At 47.0% G+C, this 15,983-nt stretch overlaps 1 protein-coding gene across 1 annotated transcript in view; it reads left to right on the top strand.

The window, feature by feature from the left end:
* Positions 1–4,901: 4,901 nt before the first annotated feature.
* TNFRSF11A (TNF receptor superfamily member 11a) overlaps positions 4,902–15,983 on the top strand; it is a 94,855-nt gene continuing 83,773 nt past the window's right edge. The window contains exon 1 of the mRNA XM_007935541.1: positions 4,902–4,991. Within this exon, the coding sequence (XP_007933732.1) occupies positions 4,902–4,991 (90 nt within the window). The remainder of the gene's footprint in view (positions 4,992–15,983) is intronic.

The following is a 15,983-nucleotide window of genomic DNA, read 5'->3' as shown; positions in this document are numbered from 1 at the left end:
GCCCGAAGCGGCCGCGAGCGCGCTCTTTCCGCGCACCCCCTTCTCCGCGCTTCAAGGAAGCACGAGAAGAGGGGCGCCTGGCCCCCCGCCTTCGGAGAAGGCCAGGTCTCGGGTGGGGACTGGAGGTGGGCCTTGGCGAGCGGAGGGGTGTTGGCAGCGGGAGGTTGGCGGAATCCTGACCCCGACGTGGGCGCTTCAGAAGGCACCTTTGCCCTCAGGCTTCGGTGATGCAGTTCTCCGGACATTTGAGCGCCAAGATGAGCGAGGGGGAGACATGAAAAGTCGCAGACAGTGCCCACATCGGTAGCCATTGCACCGCCACGTTCCTCTGCGGGTGGTCCCCTAACGACCGCTCCACGTCCCGGGGAGCACGCGGTCATTCCCTCGAACTTGGCCTGCACACCCTCTTACCTCCGTCTCCTCTTCGGAGACTAGAGCCGTTCGCTCCGCGCCGAGCCCTTGGCGCTACCGTGAAACCCAAGTTGGGGGTGTATTCAGAAAAGCCGACAGGCGTCTTTTCTCTGAGGTTTCCTTGCTCTGCCTCGCTCCCCTCCGGACTCCCCACACTGACAGCTTTCGGCCCCCAGTGCAGTAACCCGCGAATAACCACAGAATCACCTGTTCTCCGGAACCCTTCGGTGGTATTAGCACCAAGAGTTGTTTGCAGTTGGAGAAGCCAAGGTGCGCGATTTGGCTTCTAGCCGGGAGCAGAGCCAGGAACAGCCCATTTCTCCCTGAGCTCTGCCACCCACCGGCTCGGGCACATACGGGCTCCGCAGGGGCCTCACGCACTGCCCCTGGCCTGGTGGTCACCCAGAGCCAACTGCAGCCGCAGAGGAGGCAAGTCAGGTCTGGAGGGCTGACCCCTCTGCAGGGCAAATCTCTCACCGCACCCCCTCCCTGAAAGAAGCTTGATTCCCAACAGAGTGGTCGACTACCCTTGGTCCAGAGCCACACCTTGGAGCTTTTGGCTGATGAAAGGGCGTCCAAGATGAGTTCTAGGGGTGCTTGAAACTGAGTGGCCTCTCAGTGCTCCGTGTTGCCACCAAGTTCCTAGCAGAGTTCCTTACCAGTACAGTCGCCAAGTACCGTATGTTTGTGCTTAGCAAGTATGCTGCGCATTATGCAGCCTTTTGCAAATCATATAACCCGTCATGAACTTCTGTCCTTTTCTGTGCACTGTATGGTGTGCGTGTTATTTAAGTGGGCGCGTTGCAATAGGGTAGTACCTGTTTTCTCTCCTCCTGGAGGACAGCTTGTGATACAGCCAACCTGGCACAGTCAATACTATAAAAACCATTTACACTGGAAAGTTCCTCGAAGGGAAAGGTGAATGTTGGTGGGTTCCTTGCTTTCAGCAATTTCAGATTTACCTTCTTTGTTGAAACTGGCTTAGGCTCCATTCACTCTCCCTCCCCACAGCATGGCCCCTAACCCTGGGGAAACATGGGTGATGCACTTGGAGAAGCACTGTGTGGAGCTGGAAGACAGGAAGAAGCCAGTTCAGGATTACAGCCTTGGCAGAGTGCTGGCAATGTGCTGTAAACCAGAGCAGGAAACTGCAGTGAAAATGTACTTCATTCTAGCTCATCACTGCTTTTAGGAGTCTTTCAGAATGGTTGAAGGAAAAGAAGGAGAGAAGGACAAACGAATGGGATTTTTCATTTTAGACTAACTTGCGGTGTTGCTTAAAGTGCCCAACAGGTTGAACAAGGTGCCACCGCATTCGAACTAAAGGACTAGGGCTTTAGTGAACACCTAGCCACCTAGGAAGAACCTGCCTGACCGCATATAATGAGCCTTTTCCTTCATGCCACTAAAAAGTATTTCCCATTGCTGTTGCAGCAATGGCATACGTACCCACACACCCGCAAAAAAAAAAAAAAAAAAAAAAGCGTTCTGATCGAATATAACAGTAAATACTATCTCAGCGAGTTTATTTTCAGGAAGCTTTCAACAAGTGCTATTTCCCTTCCTTTTCTCTTAGCTCTGTCTTCCTTTTGTACATTTTTAATTGTACCTAAACAGGAAACTTCTGCACTGGTCAGTTTCAAAGGAGTGGTGTCCGGATGGTCTTCTACTTGTTTTAGTTTGCACCTGGCCTTCCCAGTGGAAGTCTGTTCACTCATACGGTGGAGCTTGGTGCGGTGTTGCAGTGTTATCTCCTAAACAGACTGCTTGTAGGTGCTCTGGGGGTTTGATCCCTGCTTCCTCTGGTTCACACATGGGGACTTGCATCGACAATCGTCTGGTGTCAGTAATGCCCACATGCTGGCTAAGGCTTGTGGAACTGCGTGTGGGCATTGCTGTTACAGAATAGGTGGCCAAAACAGCTTCTAGAAAGTATAGTATAACACGCGAAAGCCAGAACCTGTGTAAGGCAGATGCTTGCCAAAGAGGGGACACTCAAATACTTTCCACAAAGAGGAGGGATAGAAAAGTGCTAAGGCCACACCTTGCCAAAGGCAGAAAACTTGTAGAACCTGGAAGAACAAGGCAGTCCCATTGAATTCTGGCTCCAGGCCTCACTGTAGTTAGTTTCTTCTGCATTTTATTAAATAGATTCAAACTTTCCAGAAAAGCTGTGAGTTTTTCCTTTTAAAACATTTCTATGGTTATATACTCGGAAGGAAGGTTGGGCAATCCTACTTCCGTAGTGATACTGCCTCGGAAACCCAAGGAGGGGTCTCTATGAGTCGGGGCCGACTCGATGGCACATAACAACAACAACAACAACATGGTTATATATGTGCCTGCCTGTATTTGTGAGGGAATTTATTTTCAGACATAGCAAAGCGTTTGTCTACAGATGAAAACAGAGTTTTAGTGTCGATAGTCCTGTTGTTTATTCCAAGCAAGAAAATATGGAAACATACTGTTTTCATTAAGGAAACTGATTATAGACAACCACTTATTTCAGGCTTTTCTAAGACCTGAGGGCAGAGTTCCATTCCTAGGGCAGCAAACATTTATGGCTGGGGTTGGGTGCTGTGGAGTCCATTTTCAACCTGTAGCCACCCCATGGGGCAAAGTGGAACTGGCCCAGAGGGTTTTCTTGGCTGTAATCTTTATAGGAGCAGATCTCCAGGTCTTTGTCCTGCAGACCCACTGGGTGGGTTAGAACAGCCACCCTCTCAATTTGCAGCCAAGCACTTAACCATTGCACCACCAAGGCTCCTTTGTAAAAGGGTGCTAGTGGAGAAACAAAGAGGATGGAGGCACAAACTGTCTTCACAGAGGTCCCAGTCTGTGGGAAGCCAGAGACTGGTGAAGCTGTAATCATACAGATGTGGTGGTACAGTGGTTAAGGCATTTGGCTGCCAACCAAATGGTCAGTGATTTGAACCCACCAGCCACTCCACAGAAGAAAGATGAGGCAGTCAGCTTCCATAAACATTTACAGCCTTGGAAAGCCAGTGGGGGTTGCTTTGGGTTGGAACTGACTGGATGGCAGTGAGTTTGGTTTGAGTTTGTGATAAGAGAAGTGCTGAGGGTGGGGATGAGAAAGGGAGAGGTGTAGTTGAAGAAATCAGGAACCTTTGGAGGAAGGTGCTTCTAAAGTGGTCTTTGAAGGGTGGTAGGAAGAAGAGTGATTTCACAGGCAGAGAAGGAAGAAAGCTTTCTGGGTAAGAGGGCAGGGGGCAAGCAGCATATTTTTATGGCTTTTCAGAGAGTACAAAGCACTTCAAGAAACCAGCAGACACCTGGCAGTAAACTTTTATAGTTTTGAGATAACTCTTGTAAAGCTCTATTGAAGTGGAAAGGTAGACTAATCAGAAAGAGGCCTCTGGACCTGAGGGCCTTGGGGAGACCCCTGGAAGGAAATCCCCAAGGGTTCAGGGTGGGGCTGTAGGGCAGGTGCTGGGCCTCGCTTTCCTCCTACTGCCCCACCCCTTCCTAGAGGGAAGACCTAGCTGCATGCTGATTGGTGGGTGGGAAAGCCACAGACTTAGAACTTCCAGTTGATGTTGTTGATAACGAGTATCTCCAATGGCCCCCCTGTTATTTCCTTTCTACTACTACCCCAAAATGGCAAATCTGTCCACATCGCCTGTGTTGATAAGGAAAGAGCAGCTTGCTTTTTCAGTTATCTACCAGAAGTCCTTACCCCCCGGGAAGCTGAAACAATGAAGAGGTATCTCTGAAGGTCAGTTAATGGGTGTTTTATGAGGCCATGGGAAGGGAAGTTCCAGCCAGGTCTGGTCCGCAGGGAGTGTGGCTTTAGGGTGGAGATGTGTGCACGGCCATATGAAAATGTCCTCGTTGAAATGTCCTGTTCTGGGATGCTTGGGGGGAACAACGAGTGGTTTTCCCACACGTTGTATCTAACTAACCCCCTGCCATCAAGGCGACTCTGACTCCCAGCACCCCTGTAGCACACAGTACAGCTATTCCATAGGGTTTCCAAGGCTATACATCTTCACAGAAGCAGACTGCCACATCTTTCTGCCACCGAACATCTGGTGAGTTCCAACCACCAGCCTTTCAGTTAGCAGCTGAGTGCTTAACCTACTGCGCCACCTGGGCTCCTTGTGGTGTGTCTAGTGGTCTGTAAGAATGGTGCTCAGGCTGCTCCTCGGGTGATGGAGGTCACACCCCACAGTCTTCGGCTTCGTGGACTGTCAGCTCCCTGTACAGTCTTGACCTTGTCCATGAGGGAAGGCTACTGACTCAAACACACGGCCTTACTCCCCACCTCCAGGTGTCCGTCCCACACGGGCCTGTGGAGGATTCTGTCTGGCTGGTGGATTTTTTCCTCCAAGCACCTGTGTCTTCCTTTTCTCAGAGTTTTCCTGAAGTCGCACTGTGTGGCCTTTCTGTCATCTCCACTTTTAGAAACACAGTTGAAGTTCAACTCATCCTTTCTGACTCAAAGCTCTGAGACTGGAGAAACCACAAACATGACGGTGGACTTCAGCCTCCAGAAGCCTGGTCCTTCTAAAGTCCCTAGCAGTCTCTTGAGGTCTGATGCTGAGTGCGTGTTGAGCGAGGTTTTGCACAGCCTGTATCTTCTGTCCTGATTCTGAGAGATGCTCTCAGCCTGTTTCCTGCCAGAGCTCCCCCTCCCACTGGGCTTCCCCTTGTCTCCTGTCAGAGGACTGCTGTTCTCACGGCAGCGGCAGCCAATCACAAAGTGCTCTCTGATGAAGAAGCCAGAACAACGCTAGTCAGCAGTTTATAGCACACTCTTGAAGGCTGGCAGGTGATAACTGTCTATTTGTAGTTGTCTGTTGGCCTCCATGGAGGCCACACTTTCTGCCCTTGATCTCTGTGTGGACGTGCCCCATCCAGGACACAGCACTAAGTACTAAGAAATGAAACTGAGTGTGTGTTAAACGTATTCATTTACGTCCACGAATTGAACACCTGCTACTGGGGTCCATTCTGCAGCAGGCTGAGGACATAGATGGAGCACAGCCCGTCCCCAGGAGCCCACGGTCTAGACACATGCGGGCAGTTCAGCCACAGCAGGGTCCTCGTGTTCCTGGCAGCATTTTGTGTGGTGGGCGTGCAGGACAGAATGGTTTATTGTACCTGGAAAAATACCCCACTGTAACACACTACAAAAGAGGAACAGGTGAGGGGCAGCACTTGGACAAGGAAGGATGGTCCTTGTCTTGTTGGGGAGCAGCAAGGAAGCGGGGGGGCGTGGTCATTCGACCCCCCCCCCCCACTGGCTCACATAAAGATGCAGCTTAGGAAGCCCCTATGGAGCAGTTCTGCTCTGTCATGTGGGGTCACTATGAATCAGAATCAACTAGACAGCACCCCTAAAAAACAGGTATAAGAGAGAGGGAGGTGGAGCTGGCACTCAGGAACGGTATATGTAAGCAAAATGGTTTTGAGTTTTATCTTGATGCATTGCAGCTGGGAAAGAGTATTGGGGTGAGGCCAGGGGGCCAATGAAGAAGCCACTGCCTTGGATCAGGGAGGAGCCAGTGAAGGCTGGAATCAGGTTGAGGCAGTGACGAGAGATGGGAGAAGCCATGCAGGAGTGGCTTGGAGCCAGCAGGGTTGTTCCGGGTGCTGGAGATACAGCGACAAAGGATGCAGGCTGGTGGAAGAAACAAAAAGTCCGTGGGAGAGGTCAGGATAGATTAGCAGCTCACTGGCTCTCTTTTTCCCAGTTTACTAAGGGAATTCCTGCCTTAGTAAATCACAGTGTTGCTCAGGTTCATGTGAAGAAGGATTTTTTTTTTTTTTTTTTTCCCCAAGCAAACAAACAAAAAGGCAGGATGAAGCAGAGCTGTTGGGTGGCAGGTTCTTTGGGTTGTGCTGTGGGGAGGCACAGATGATGTTCCTTAGGCAGTGTAGAGGTAAAAGGCCCTGGGATGAGCGGGAAATCTGTGTACTCTGGAATTTAGAGAGTCATTTCCTGATGCCACAGCGGCTCTGAATCAGTTCAGGATACAGCCAGTGACCCGCAGGTGTGACCTGACCTGGGCTGGGGAAAAGTTACTAGAAATAAAATTGACTGGTGGTGTCGCACCTAAGGCGTCTGACTGCTAACCAGGAGGCTGGAGGTTCAAACCCACCAGCCACTCCTCGGAAGGAAGATTGGGCAATCAACTTCCGTAGAGAAACTGCCTCGGAAACCCAAGGAGGGGTCGCTATGAATTGAATCGACTTGATGGCAGTGAGTTTGGGTTTTTTTTTTTTCCTTCCTCATTTTCCCAACCCAGAAAACCTCTCCACAAAATAGAAGAAAAAAGTTTATTATTGAATAAGCTGTGTTTTAGTTATCAAGGGCTGCTGTAATACACCCATATAATCACAAATGGGTGATTTTAACAAACACATTTGTTTTCTGTCCAAATTTAGAGTGCTGGCTCTAAGGGGTGGCTTGCTTTCTCTTTTGGCTCTGGAGGAAGGTCATTGTATCTTTTGACTTCTGCTCCTGGGCAGTCTTCATGTGGCTTGTATTTCTCTTTCTCCATCTCTTCTTCTCTCGCTTTCTTGTTAAATCTCTTATATCTCAAAAGAGATTGACCCAAAATACACACTATCACACTAATCTCATGAATTGATTTGATGCATAGAACACTAATAAACAAAAACAGGTAAGTTGTGGGATGACATCAAGGACATCATACATGAAGAAATCAAAAAGATCATTAAAAAGATGGGAAAGAAAGAAAAGACCAAAATGGATGTTAGAGGAGACTCTAAAATTTCCTCTTGAATACTACTGAGTAGCTGAAGAGAATGGACCACCACTTGTCTGCCAGTTGCTGGATTATGGTGGCTTATGAGTTTGGTGATGCTGGAAGCTCTGCCGCTGGTATTTCAAATACCACAGGCTCAACCATGGTGGACAGGTTTCCGCAAAGCCTCCAGACTAAGACTGGGAAGACGGACAGGCCATCCGCCTCTGAAAGCGTTGGCAACTGAAAACCTTAGGAAGAGCAGTGAAATGTTGTCTGACAGAGTGTCAGGAGATGAGCCCCTCAGGTTGGAAGGCACTCAGAATACAGCTGGAGAAGAGCTGCCTCCTCAAAGTGGAATCAAGCTTAATGACAAGGATGAAGTAAAGCTTTCAGGACCTTCATTTGCTGAACGAAGGGCACCACTCAAAATGAGAATAGACAGCTGCAAACATTCATTAGTAATTGTAACATGGAATGTACAAAGCATGAATCTAGGAAAATTAAAAGTTATCAAAGAAAATTAAGACAACTATATAAGACCTTGATTTTATCCGACCTGAATTTAGATACCATCTGAAGAATAGATGTGACACATTTGAACACAAATGACTGAAGACCTGACAAGTTATGGGATGACATCAAGAACATCATACGTGAAGAAAGCAAAGGTCTTTAAAAAGACAGGAAAGAAAGAAAAGACCAAAATGGATATCAGAAGAGACTCTGAAAAGGGACCAGTCCCTGGAGGAGGATATCATGTTTGGTAAAGTAGACGGTTATTGAAAGAGGGGAAGACCTTCGACGAGGTGGATTGACACGGAGGCTGCAGCGATGGGCTCAAGCATAGCAAGGAGTGTGAGGCTGGTGCAGTCCAGGCAGTGTTTTGTTCTATTGGACATACGTTGCTGTGAGTTGGAGCCTACTCAACAGCACCTAACAACAACAAAGCAAATGATGCAAAAAAGCTGAACAGATAAAATGTGCAAAGACCTGGAGATAGAAAACCAAAAGGGAAGAGAAGTCGGCATTTCTCAAGCTGAAAGAACAGAGGAAAAGCTTTAAGCCTCAAGTTACAATATTGAAGCATTCTGTAGGCAAAATGTTGAATGATGAAGGAGGCATCAAAAGAAGATGGAAGAAATACACAGACTTACTGTACCAAAGATGATTGGTCAACATTCAACCATTTCACTTGGAAGCATATGATCAAGGACTGATGGTATTGGAGGAAGAAGTCCAAGCTGCACTGAAGGCACTGGTGAAAAACAAGGCTCCAGGAATTGGTGGGACACCAATTGAGATGTTTCAGCAAATGGATCAGTGCTGGAAGTGGTCACTAATCTATGCCAAGAAATTTGGGAGACAACTACCTGGCCAGTGACCAGAAGAGGACCATATCTGTGCCCATTCCAAAGGAAGATGTTCCAGCAGAATGTGGAAATTATTATCGTTAATATCACATATAAGTAAAATTTTGCTGAAGATAATTTAAAAACTGCTGTAGCAATACATTGACAGCGAGCTGCCAGAAATTCAAGCCAGATTCAGTAGAGGACATGGAATGAGGGTTATCATTGCTGTTGTCAGATGGCTCTTAGCTGAAAGCAGAGAATACCAGAAATATGTTTAACTGTATTTTTTGACTATGCAAAGGCATTCAGCTATGTGGATCATGATGAATTATGGATAACATTATGAAGAAAGGGAATTCCAGAACACTTAATTGTGCTTGTGCGGAACCTGTATGTAGACAAAGAGGCAGTTGTTCCAGCAGAACAAGGAGATACTGCATGGTTTAAAGTAAAAAAGGTGTGTGTCAGGGTTATATCCTTTCACCATACTTATTCAGTGTGTATGCTGAGTAAATGTAAGAAGCTGGACTGTGTGCAGAAGATTGTGGCATCAGGATTGAAAGAAGACTCATTAACAATCTACAGTATGCAGGTGACACAACCTTGCTTGCTGAAAGCGAAGGGGACTTGAAGCATTTACTGATGAAGATCAAAGACTACAGCCTTCAGTATGGATTACACTTCAACATAAAGAAAACAAAAATCCTCACTACTGGATCAGTGAACAACATCATGATAAATGGATAAAATATTGAAGTTGTCAAGAATTTCATTTTACTTGAATCTACAATCAGCACCCGTGAAAACAGTTAAGAAATGAAATGACATATTGCGTTGGGCAAATCTGCTACAAAAGACTTCTTTAAAGTCTTAAAAAGCAAAGATATCACTTTGAGGACTAAGGTGTGCCTGACCCAAGCCATGGTATTTTCAATTGCCTTGTGCATGCAAAAGCTGGACAATGACTAAGGAAGACTGAAGAAGAATGGATGCCTTAGTGTTATGGTGTTGGCAAAGAACATTGACTATACCCTGGACTGCCAGAAGAATGAACAAATCTGTCTTGGAAGAAGTATAACCAGAATGTTCCTTAGAAGCAAGAATGGTGAGACTTTGTTGTAGGAACTTTGGTCATGTTATCAGGAAAGACCAGTCACTTGAAGAAGGACTGCTTGGTAGAGAGGAAGACCCTCATTGGGATGGATTGACACTGTGGCTGCAACAATGGGCTCAAATACAGCAATGATTGTGAGAATGATGCAGAACCACATAATGTTTCATTCTGTTGTTGCAGTCGGAACCAACTGTAGGGCACCTAACAACTACAGCAGCATACCTGGCACTAATCCTCCCTCATGAATATAGCAAAGGCAGCCCATTCCCAAATGGGATTATAACCACAGGCATAGAGGTTAGGATTTGCAGCACATATTTTATTATTTTTATTTTTTTAATTGTGATTTGAGTGAAAGTTTACAGAGCAAATTCACTTTCCATACAGCAGTTCACATACACATTGTCTGATGACGTTGACAGTTTACCCCAATGCAACACCTCCCCTCCCACTTCCTCCCGATAGTTACTTCTTCCCTGTGTCCATCCCCCCATGCAGTCCTGCCCCCTGAGCTGTCTCCCTGTGCATAAGCAGCCCTTCTTTCTCCCATGATTGTTCTCTCCAAGAAGTGTATCTACCTCAGGTTCATGTTCAACTCTTATGCTTGTCTTTTATTTGGCTGGAAGCCACAGGTGTGGGTTCAGATCCAGACCCGAAGGGCAGCTAGGGACCATAGTCTCAGTGATTCCACCAGGCTCTATCAGACCAGCAAACCTGGTCTCCTTTTTTTTTCCCCCCAAATGATTTTGAGTTTTGTTCCACATTGTTCTCCATCTCTATCAAGGATCTCCTACATAGATCCTCCTCCAAGTGGTTGACTGTGGTAGCTGGGCACCATCTAATTCTGGTCTCATAGTCATATAGGCTGAGGATCACATGGTGTACTAGTCACGAGGACTAATTATTTCCATGAATCTTTGGTTTTCTTCATTCTTCTTTTCTCTGGATGAGGAGAGACCCATCGTTGCATCTAGATGGCTGCTTGCAAGCTTTTAAGTTCCCAGTCACTACTCGCCAAAGTAGGAGGTGGAACAATGTTTTGTTTAGTATGTTATGCCAATTGAGCTTGATGTCCCCTGTGACTATGGTCGCTAGCCCACAGGTTGAACTATTCAGTCTTTCTGGGTAGCTGGCAGTGACCAAGAAGTAACTACAACTTTGTCCCTTGTCAGCTCTACTATAACCCTGGGAGTTCTTACAGAACATACACATACGCTTGTAGAGCCATTGTCTGCCAACCCTATACATGGTCTTGGGTACACTCCCTGTGCAGCACATATTTTTGAAGGACACAATTAATTAACCAAAATGTGATGCATCCCAGGTAGTCCACTCAAGAGACTGCAGAAATGGAAAGGAATCTCAGCCGTCATATAGTTAAAGGAACATAGTTCATTACGTTCATGTTTTCAAGATAATTGTTAATTTCCTGAGCGTTCTAGCCAGAGATAAGGCTGGACCACCTGCATTTCTTCTAATCACATTCCAGGAAAAACAGGAAGGTAACGAGGGGCACCTGAAGTTACAGTTCAGAGGCGGCAGCCAGAAACTAGATGTACATACTTTTCAAAGAGCCAAAGAATGATCCATAATCATAAGTCATCCAGAGTGAATCCAAAGAAAATAATGGAGGAGGGGAACTCCTTGCCCTTTTTTTCACCAAACCAAAAAACTAAACAAAACCAAACACACTGCCATCAAGTCTGTTCCAACTCATAGCAGCCAAATGCTTTAACCAGTGTGCCACCAGAGTGAAAAAAAAAAAAAAGACTTGAGTCTTTTTTCACCAGTGGAATTTAAACCCTTTTATTTCAATTTGTTAAGGAGCCCTTGTTTAACTGAAAGGTTGGTGGTTCAGATCCACTCGGGGCTCCATGGGAGAAAAGACTGGCTGTCTGCTCCCCTGCCCATTGCCGCTGGGCCCATTCCAACTCATAGTGACACTGCAGGGTAGAGTCGAACCCCTGAAAACACGGCAGCCTGGAACACTCTGTGGAGCTGCTGTTTGGTCACATGGGGTCGCTATGAGTTGGAACCAGCTGAACCGCACCCGTTTCATTTTGTATTTGCGCTTACAGCACCCATGTCTTCTCACACTGATATGGCACCTACCCCTAAAGAAGCAGTGTTTACTTTGGACCCTAAGCTTGGTGAATTTTTTCACTTGTTTTCATACATTTTCCCGGTGGATTGCTGTTGTCCAAGATGAGTATCTCCTATCCTCTCTTAATGCTCCCCCCACCACAAAAGTCCCAGCCCAGCAGGTGACACACCCGCCTGTTTGGTCCAAGTGAACCACAGAGCTGCCAGATTTCCGAGGGGCAGGAAGGACAGACTGTAAAAACTACCCTTTCCGTTCATCAGAGTAATAATAACTTATTACATTTCCTGTTGAGTGCTGAGAGTACAAGAGCCACTTCCTCAAGCCCCAGAAATTTGAAGACTTTCCATTAAAAATGAGGAAGAAAAACTCTCTTTAGCTTTTGGTGAATGTGATGGCTAAACCAGGCAAGCAGGAAAAGTGGATGTGTGGTGTTGCAAAAGTCCTGTCAGTACCACAGTGTTTGTGGATTTGGGGTTCTCATCATATTCTCTAACTGAGAAATGAACCACTTTCCAAAGTTATTGATTAAAATGTAGTATTTGTTACTTTTCTAGTAAAAAATGTGCCTAGTAGGACAAACAGCAGCCAGACTCATGTCCAGTTAAACAAGGAAACCTTCAGTGGCCCCTGAGAGGTCCCCTTCTTCCCCACCTTCTCTAAACTTTATACCCAAGGTATAAAAAAAGCAGGATCAAGTCTAAAATTTCCATGGTCATCGAGGCTCTGTTCCATTTTAAAATCTTAACCAAAAAATCCCAAACCTACTACCACTGAGTCAATTCCGACTCCTGGTGACCCTATAGGGCAGAGTAGAACTATCTGATAGGGTTTTCAAGACTGTAAATCTTTATGGAAGCAGACTGCCCATCTTTCTTCTGCACAGGGGCTGGTGAGTTTGAACCACCACCATTGTGGTTAGCAGCCTGATGCCTTAGCCACTATGCCACCAGATCTCCCGCTTTACTATACATTATGCACAGGGGCCTCGATAGCCCATTTCATTGTTTAATCATTCCTGTTGTCAGGGCTTTTTCTCTTTGGGCACGTTCTCAGGAGGGACCGGAGGTCGTCAGGCTCAGTGAAGTAGAGGGTCAGTGAAAAGAGGAAGACCCTCAATGAGATGGACTGACACGGTGGCCGCAGCAGTTGTGAGGGTGGTGCAGCACCGGGCAGTGTTTTGTTCTGTTGGGCAGAAGGGCTACGCGTAGGGTCTGGCTGGACAGCATACAACAACCACGTCAGGAAGGAGTCCCTGGTTGATGTGAATAGTTGATGCACTCAACTGCTAACCAGAAGGTTCAAGTCCACCCAGAGCTGCCTCAAGGGGCTCTGGTGGCATAGTGCCTAGGCATTTGGCTGTTAACCAGAAGGTCAGCAGTTCAAACCCACTAGCCACTCTGCAGAAGGAAAATGGGACAATGTGCTTCTGTAAAGATTTACAGCCTCAGAAACCCAATGGGGGTCGCTGTGAGTCGGAATTGACTTCATAGCAGTGAGTTTGATTTTTTTGCTTCAAAGGTGCCTCAGAAGAAAGATGTGGTGACTGCTTCTCAGAAATCGGCCGTTGAAAGCCCTATGGACCACAGTTCTGTTCTGATGCACATGGGGTTGCTGTGAGTCAGAATCGAATTCATGGCAACTCGTTTGGTTTTTGGAATGTCAGGAAAATGTCCCTGAAGCAAATCTGGACCCAACATGTCACAATCTGACCCCATTTCCTCCTTTTTTCTTTAACGGGGGTAAAGGCTGGATGGTCACTGTCTTTATTTGAATATTTCTCTGTTGAAGTTTGCTAGCCCACAACTTCCCCTTCCCCAGGATTATTCATTCCAGTTCCTTTACCCTCTTTGGAACTTTTTTCCCCTTCATCAGATATTTATTTTATACCTACTGCCCCCTCCACCCCCCAGTAAAAGCCCATATAGCATTTTGGGGATTGTCATACTTAAGCACCACAGCGCTTCTGGCTTCTGAGAGCTTGCACTTTAGTAGGGCAGACAAGATGTCATACCCTTCCTTGTACTTGTGTTAAAGTGTATTGAGAGGTACAAGCAAGGTGATGAGGGACACAGTGCAGGAACAGTGACTTTGGGGGGGGAGAATTAGGCAGGTGAAGTTTGACTTGAGAGTCACAGAGATCAGAGAAGAGAAGGAACAGGAGTGAAGCAGGCAGAAGTGGGCGGGAGAGTCCCCGGAGGGTCTAAGGAGCTCTGGTGGTGCAGTGCTTAAGGCATTTGGCTGCTCACCACAAAGTCAGGACAGTGGTTCGAACCCACCAGCTGCTTTTCAGAAGAAAGATGAAGCAGTCTACTTCTTTAAAAATTTATAGCCTTGGAAACCCAATGGGGGTCACTATGAGTTAGAATCAACTTTGATGGCAGTGAGGTTTTTTTTTTTTTTTGGTTTCGGAGGGTGTCTGCAGGCCAGAGCCAGAGAGAGGGAATGGGAAGGAGAAGCTGCCCGGGATACTGTGTGTCTGAGTCACGAAGTGCTGTGTGAACAAACCTCCTGCAGACCAGAGGTTCTCGAAGCGCAGTCCCTGGACCCAGCATTACCTGGGATCTTGTTGGAAGTGCCTGGTCGCCCAGACCTATCCAATGAGAAACCGTGGGAGTGGTACCAGCACTGTGGGTGAGCAAACTTGACCAGGTGATGATACACACCTGTGCAAACTCATGGGCTTCCATGAAATGATTCTGGGCTCGGCTTTACACTAATGATAATGTATGATCACCTGTGGCCGTGGACTCGATTCTGACTCACAGTGACTGTATTTGCTCTCTAGTGCTACTGTCACAGAAATACCACAGGTGATGGCTTCAACAGACAGACGTATTCTCCCACGGTTTGGGAGGCTGGGAGTCTGAATTCAGAGTGCCGGCTCTAGGAAGGCTTCCCCTCTCCATGTCTCTTGGTCCTCAGGGGATCCCACTTAGGAACCCTGGGTGCAAAGGATGCATGCAATTCCTGGCCCCTCTTCTTGCTGCTCGTAGGTCCCCCTTCTCTGCTCCCTTCTCTCTCCTTTTTTCTTTTGTAGGATGAGAGGTGTTGCAGGCCGCACCCCAGGAAAGCTTCCCATACATCAGATGAGGACTGTGATGGAATTAAGAGCATTGCGACCCACGCTTCATCTTAATCATTTTACACCTGATCGGTTTATCACATCAAATAGCATCATGGGGTGTCACTACACATCTGCCACATTCCATCATTATGTAACTTTTAAACCACTGAGAATCATGGCCCAGGCAAGTTGACATATTCTGGGGGGACACAATTCAATCCATAATAATGACCCTATAGGGCAGAGTAGAACTGCCCCAAAAGGTTTCCTAGGCTATAAATCTTTAAAGAAGTAGCCTGCCACATCTTTTTTTCTCAGAGCTGCTGGTAGATTAGAACTGCTGGCCTTTCAGTTAGCAACTGGGTACTTAACCACTGTGCCACCAGGGCTCCTTGTTATATGATTATTAAACATAACTGCAGTTGTGGAATCCCTGTTGTGAGCTAAGCATGTGCTGAGAGTTGACATGTTGTTAGGTGCCATCGAGTTGGCGCTGAGTCACAGTGACCTGAATAACTTATGTGCACAGGACAGGCCTTCACATAGATCTCATCCTCACTCCACCTTGCAGGGAAGATGAAATGGAGGCACAGAGAGGCTAAGTAACTTGCCCAAGTTTGCACAGCTAGTAAGTGGGCTGGAGCTCCCTCCACTCCACAGCCATGGCCTTAACCCCTAAGGTAAAGTGCTTGTATGATCCGTTATATGATGGGGTAGGAAAGAAAAAGGGACCTCCGGGAATGGTGGTAATCAGTCATGGCAGTCAGTCTGCATTTGTGGATTTGTGTTGTCTGCTTGAGGGTGTTGTAGCAGAAATGAAAATGCTGTGTCTTTAAGGGAATCTAGATAAAAGTCCAGCATTCAGAGCTGCTGTTGATCCCTGACTCAGGAGGAAGAGGAGTGTGACTTACTGAATCATCTTTGCCACTTCCCAAAGCACAGACAGCTCTTACTTCTCCATGCCCTTCCGCCCCCAACCAGACATAAAGTGTCCCACGCCCCTGCCCCCTGCTCCAGGCAACACAGCTCAGGTTCCTTAGCACAACTTACCTGCCCCCTGAACACGCACTGCCTGTCAGGCCTCCCAGCCCCTGGGCAGGTGCAGTCAGAGGTTACATGTCAGCCCTCATAAGCTTTGTTTTTATGTTTTAAAAGTTATTTAGTTCTGGTAGTGTAGTGTTTTAAGGTGTTTGGCTGCTAA

The sequence above is a fragment of the Orycteropus afer genome, unplaced genomic scaffold (genome assembly GCF_000298275.1).
Source record: "Orycteropus afer afer isolate SDZICR_OR568_19922 unplaced genomic scaffold, OryAfe1.0 scaffold00029, whole genome shotgun sequence".
NCBI lineage: Eukaryota > Metazoa > Chordata > Mammalia > Tubulidentata > Orycteropodidae > Orycteropus > Orycteropus afer.
Note: the sequence above shows the minus strand (reverse complement) of the source record. Positions and strands in the feature narration are given on the sequence as shown.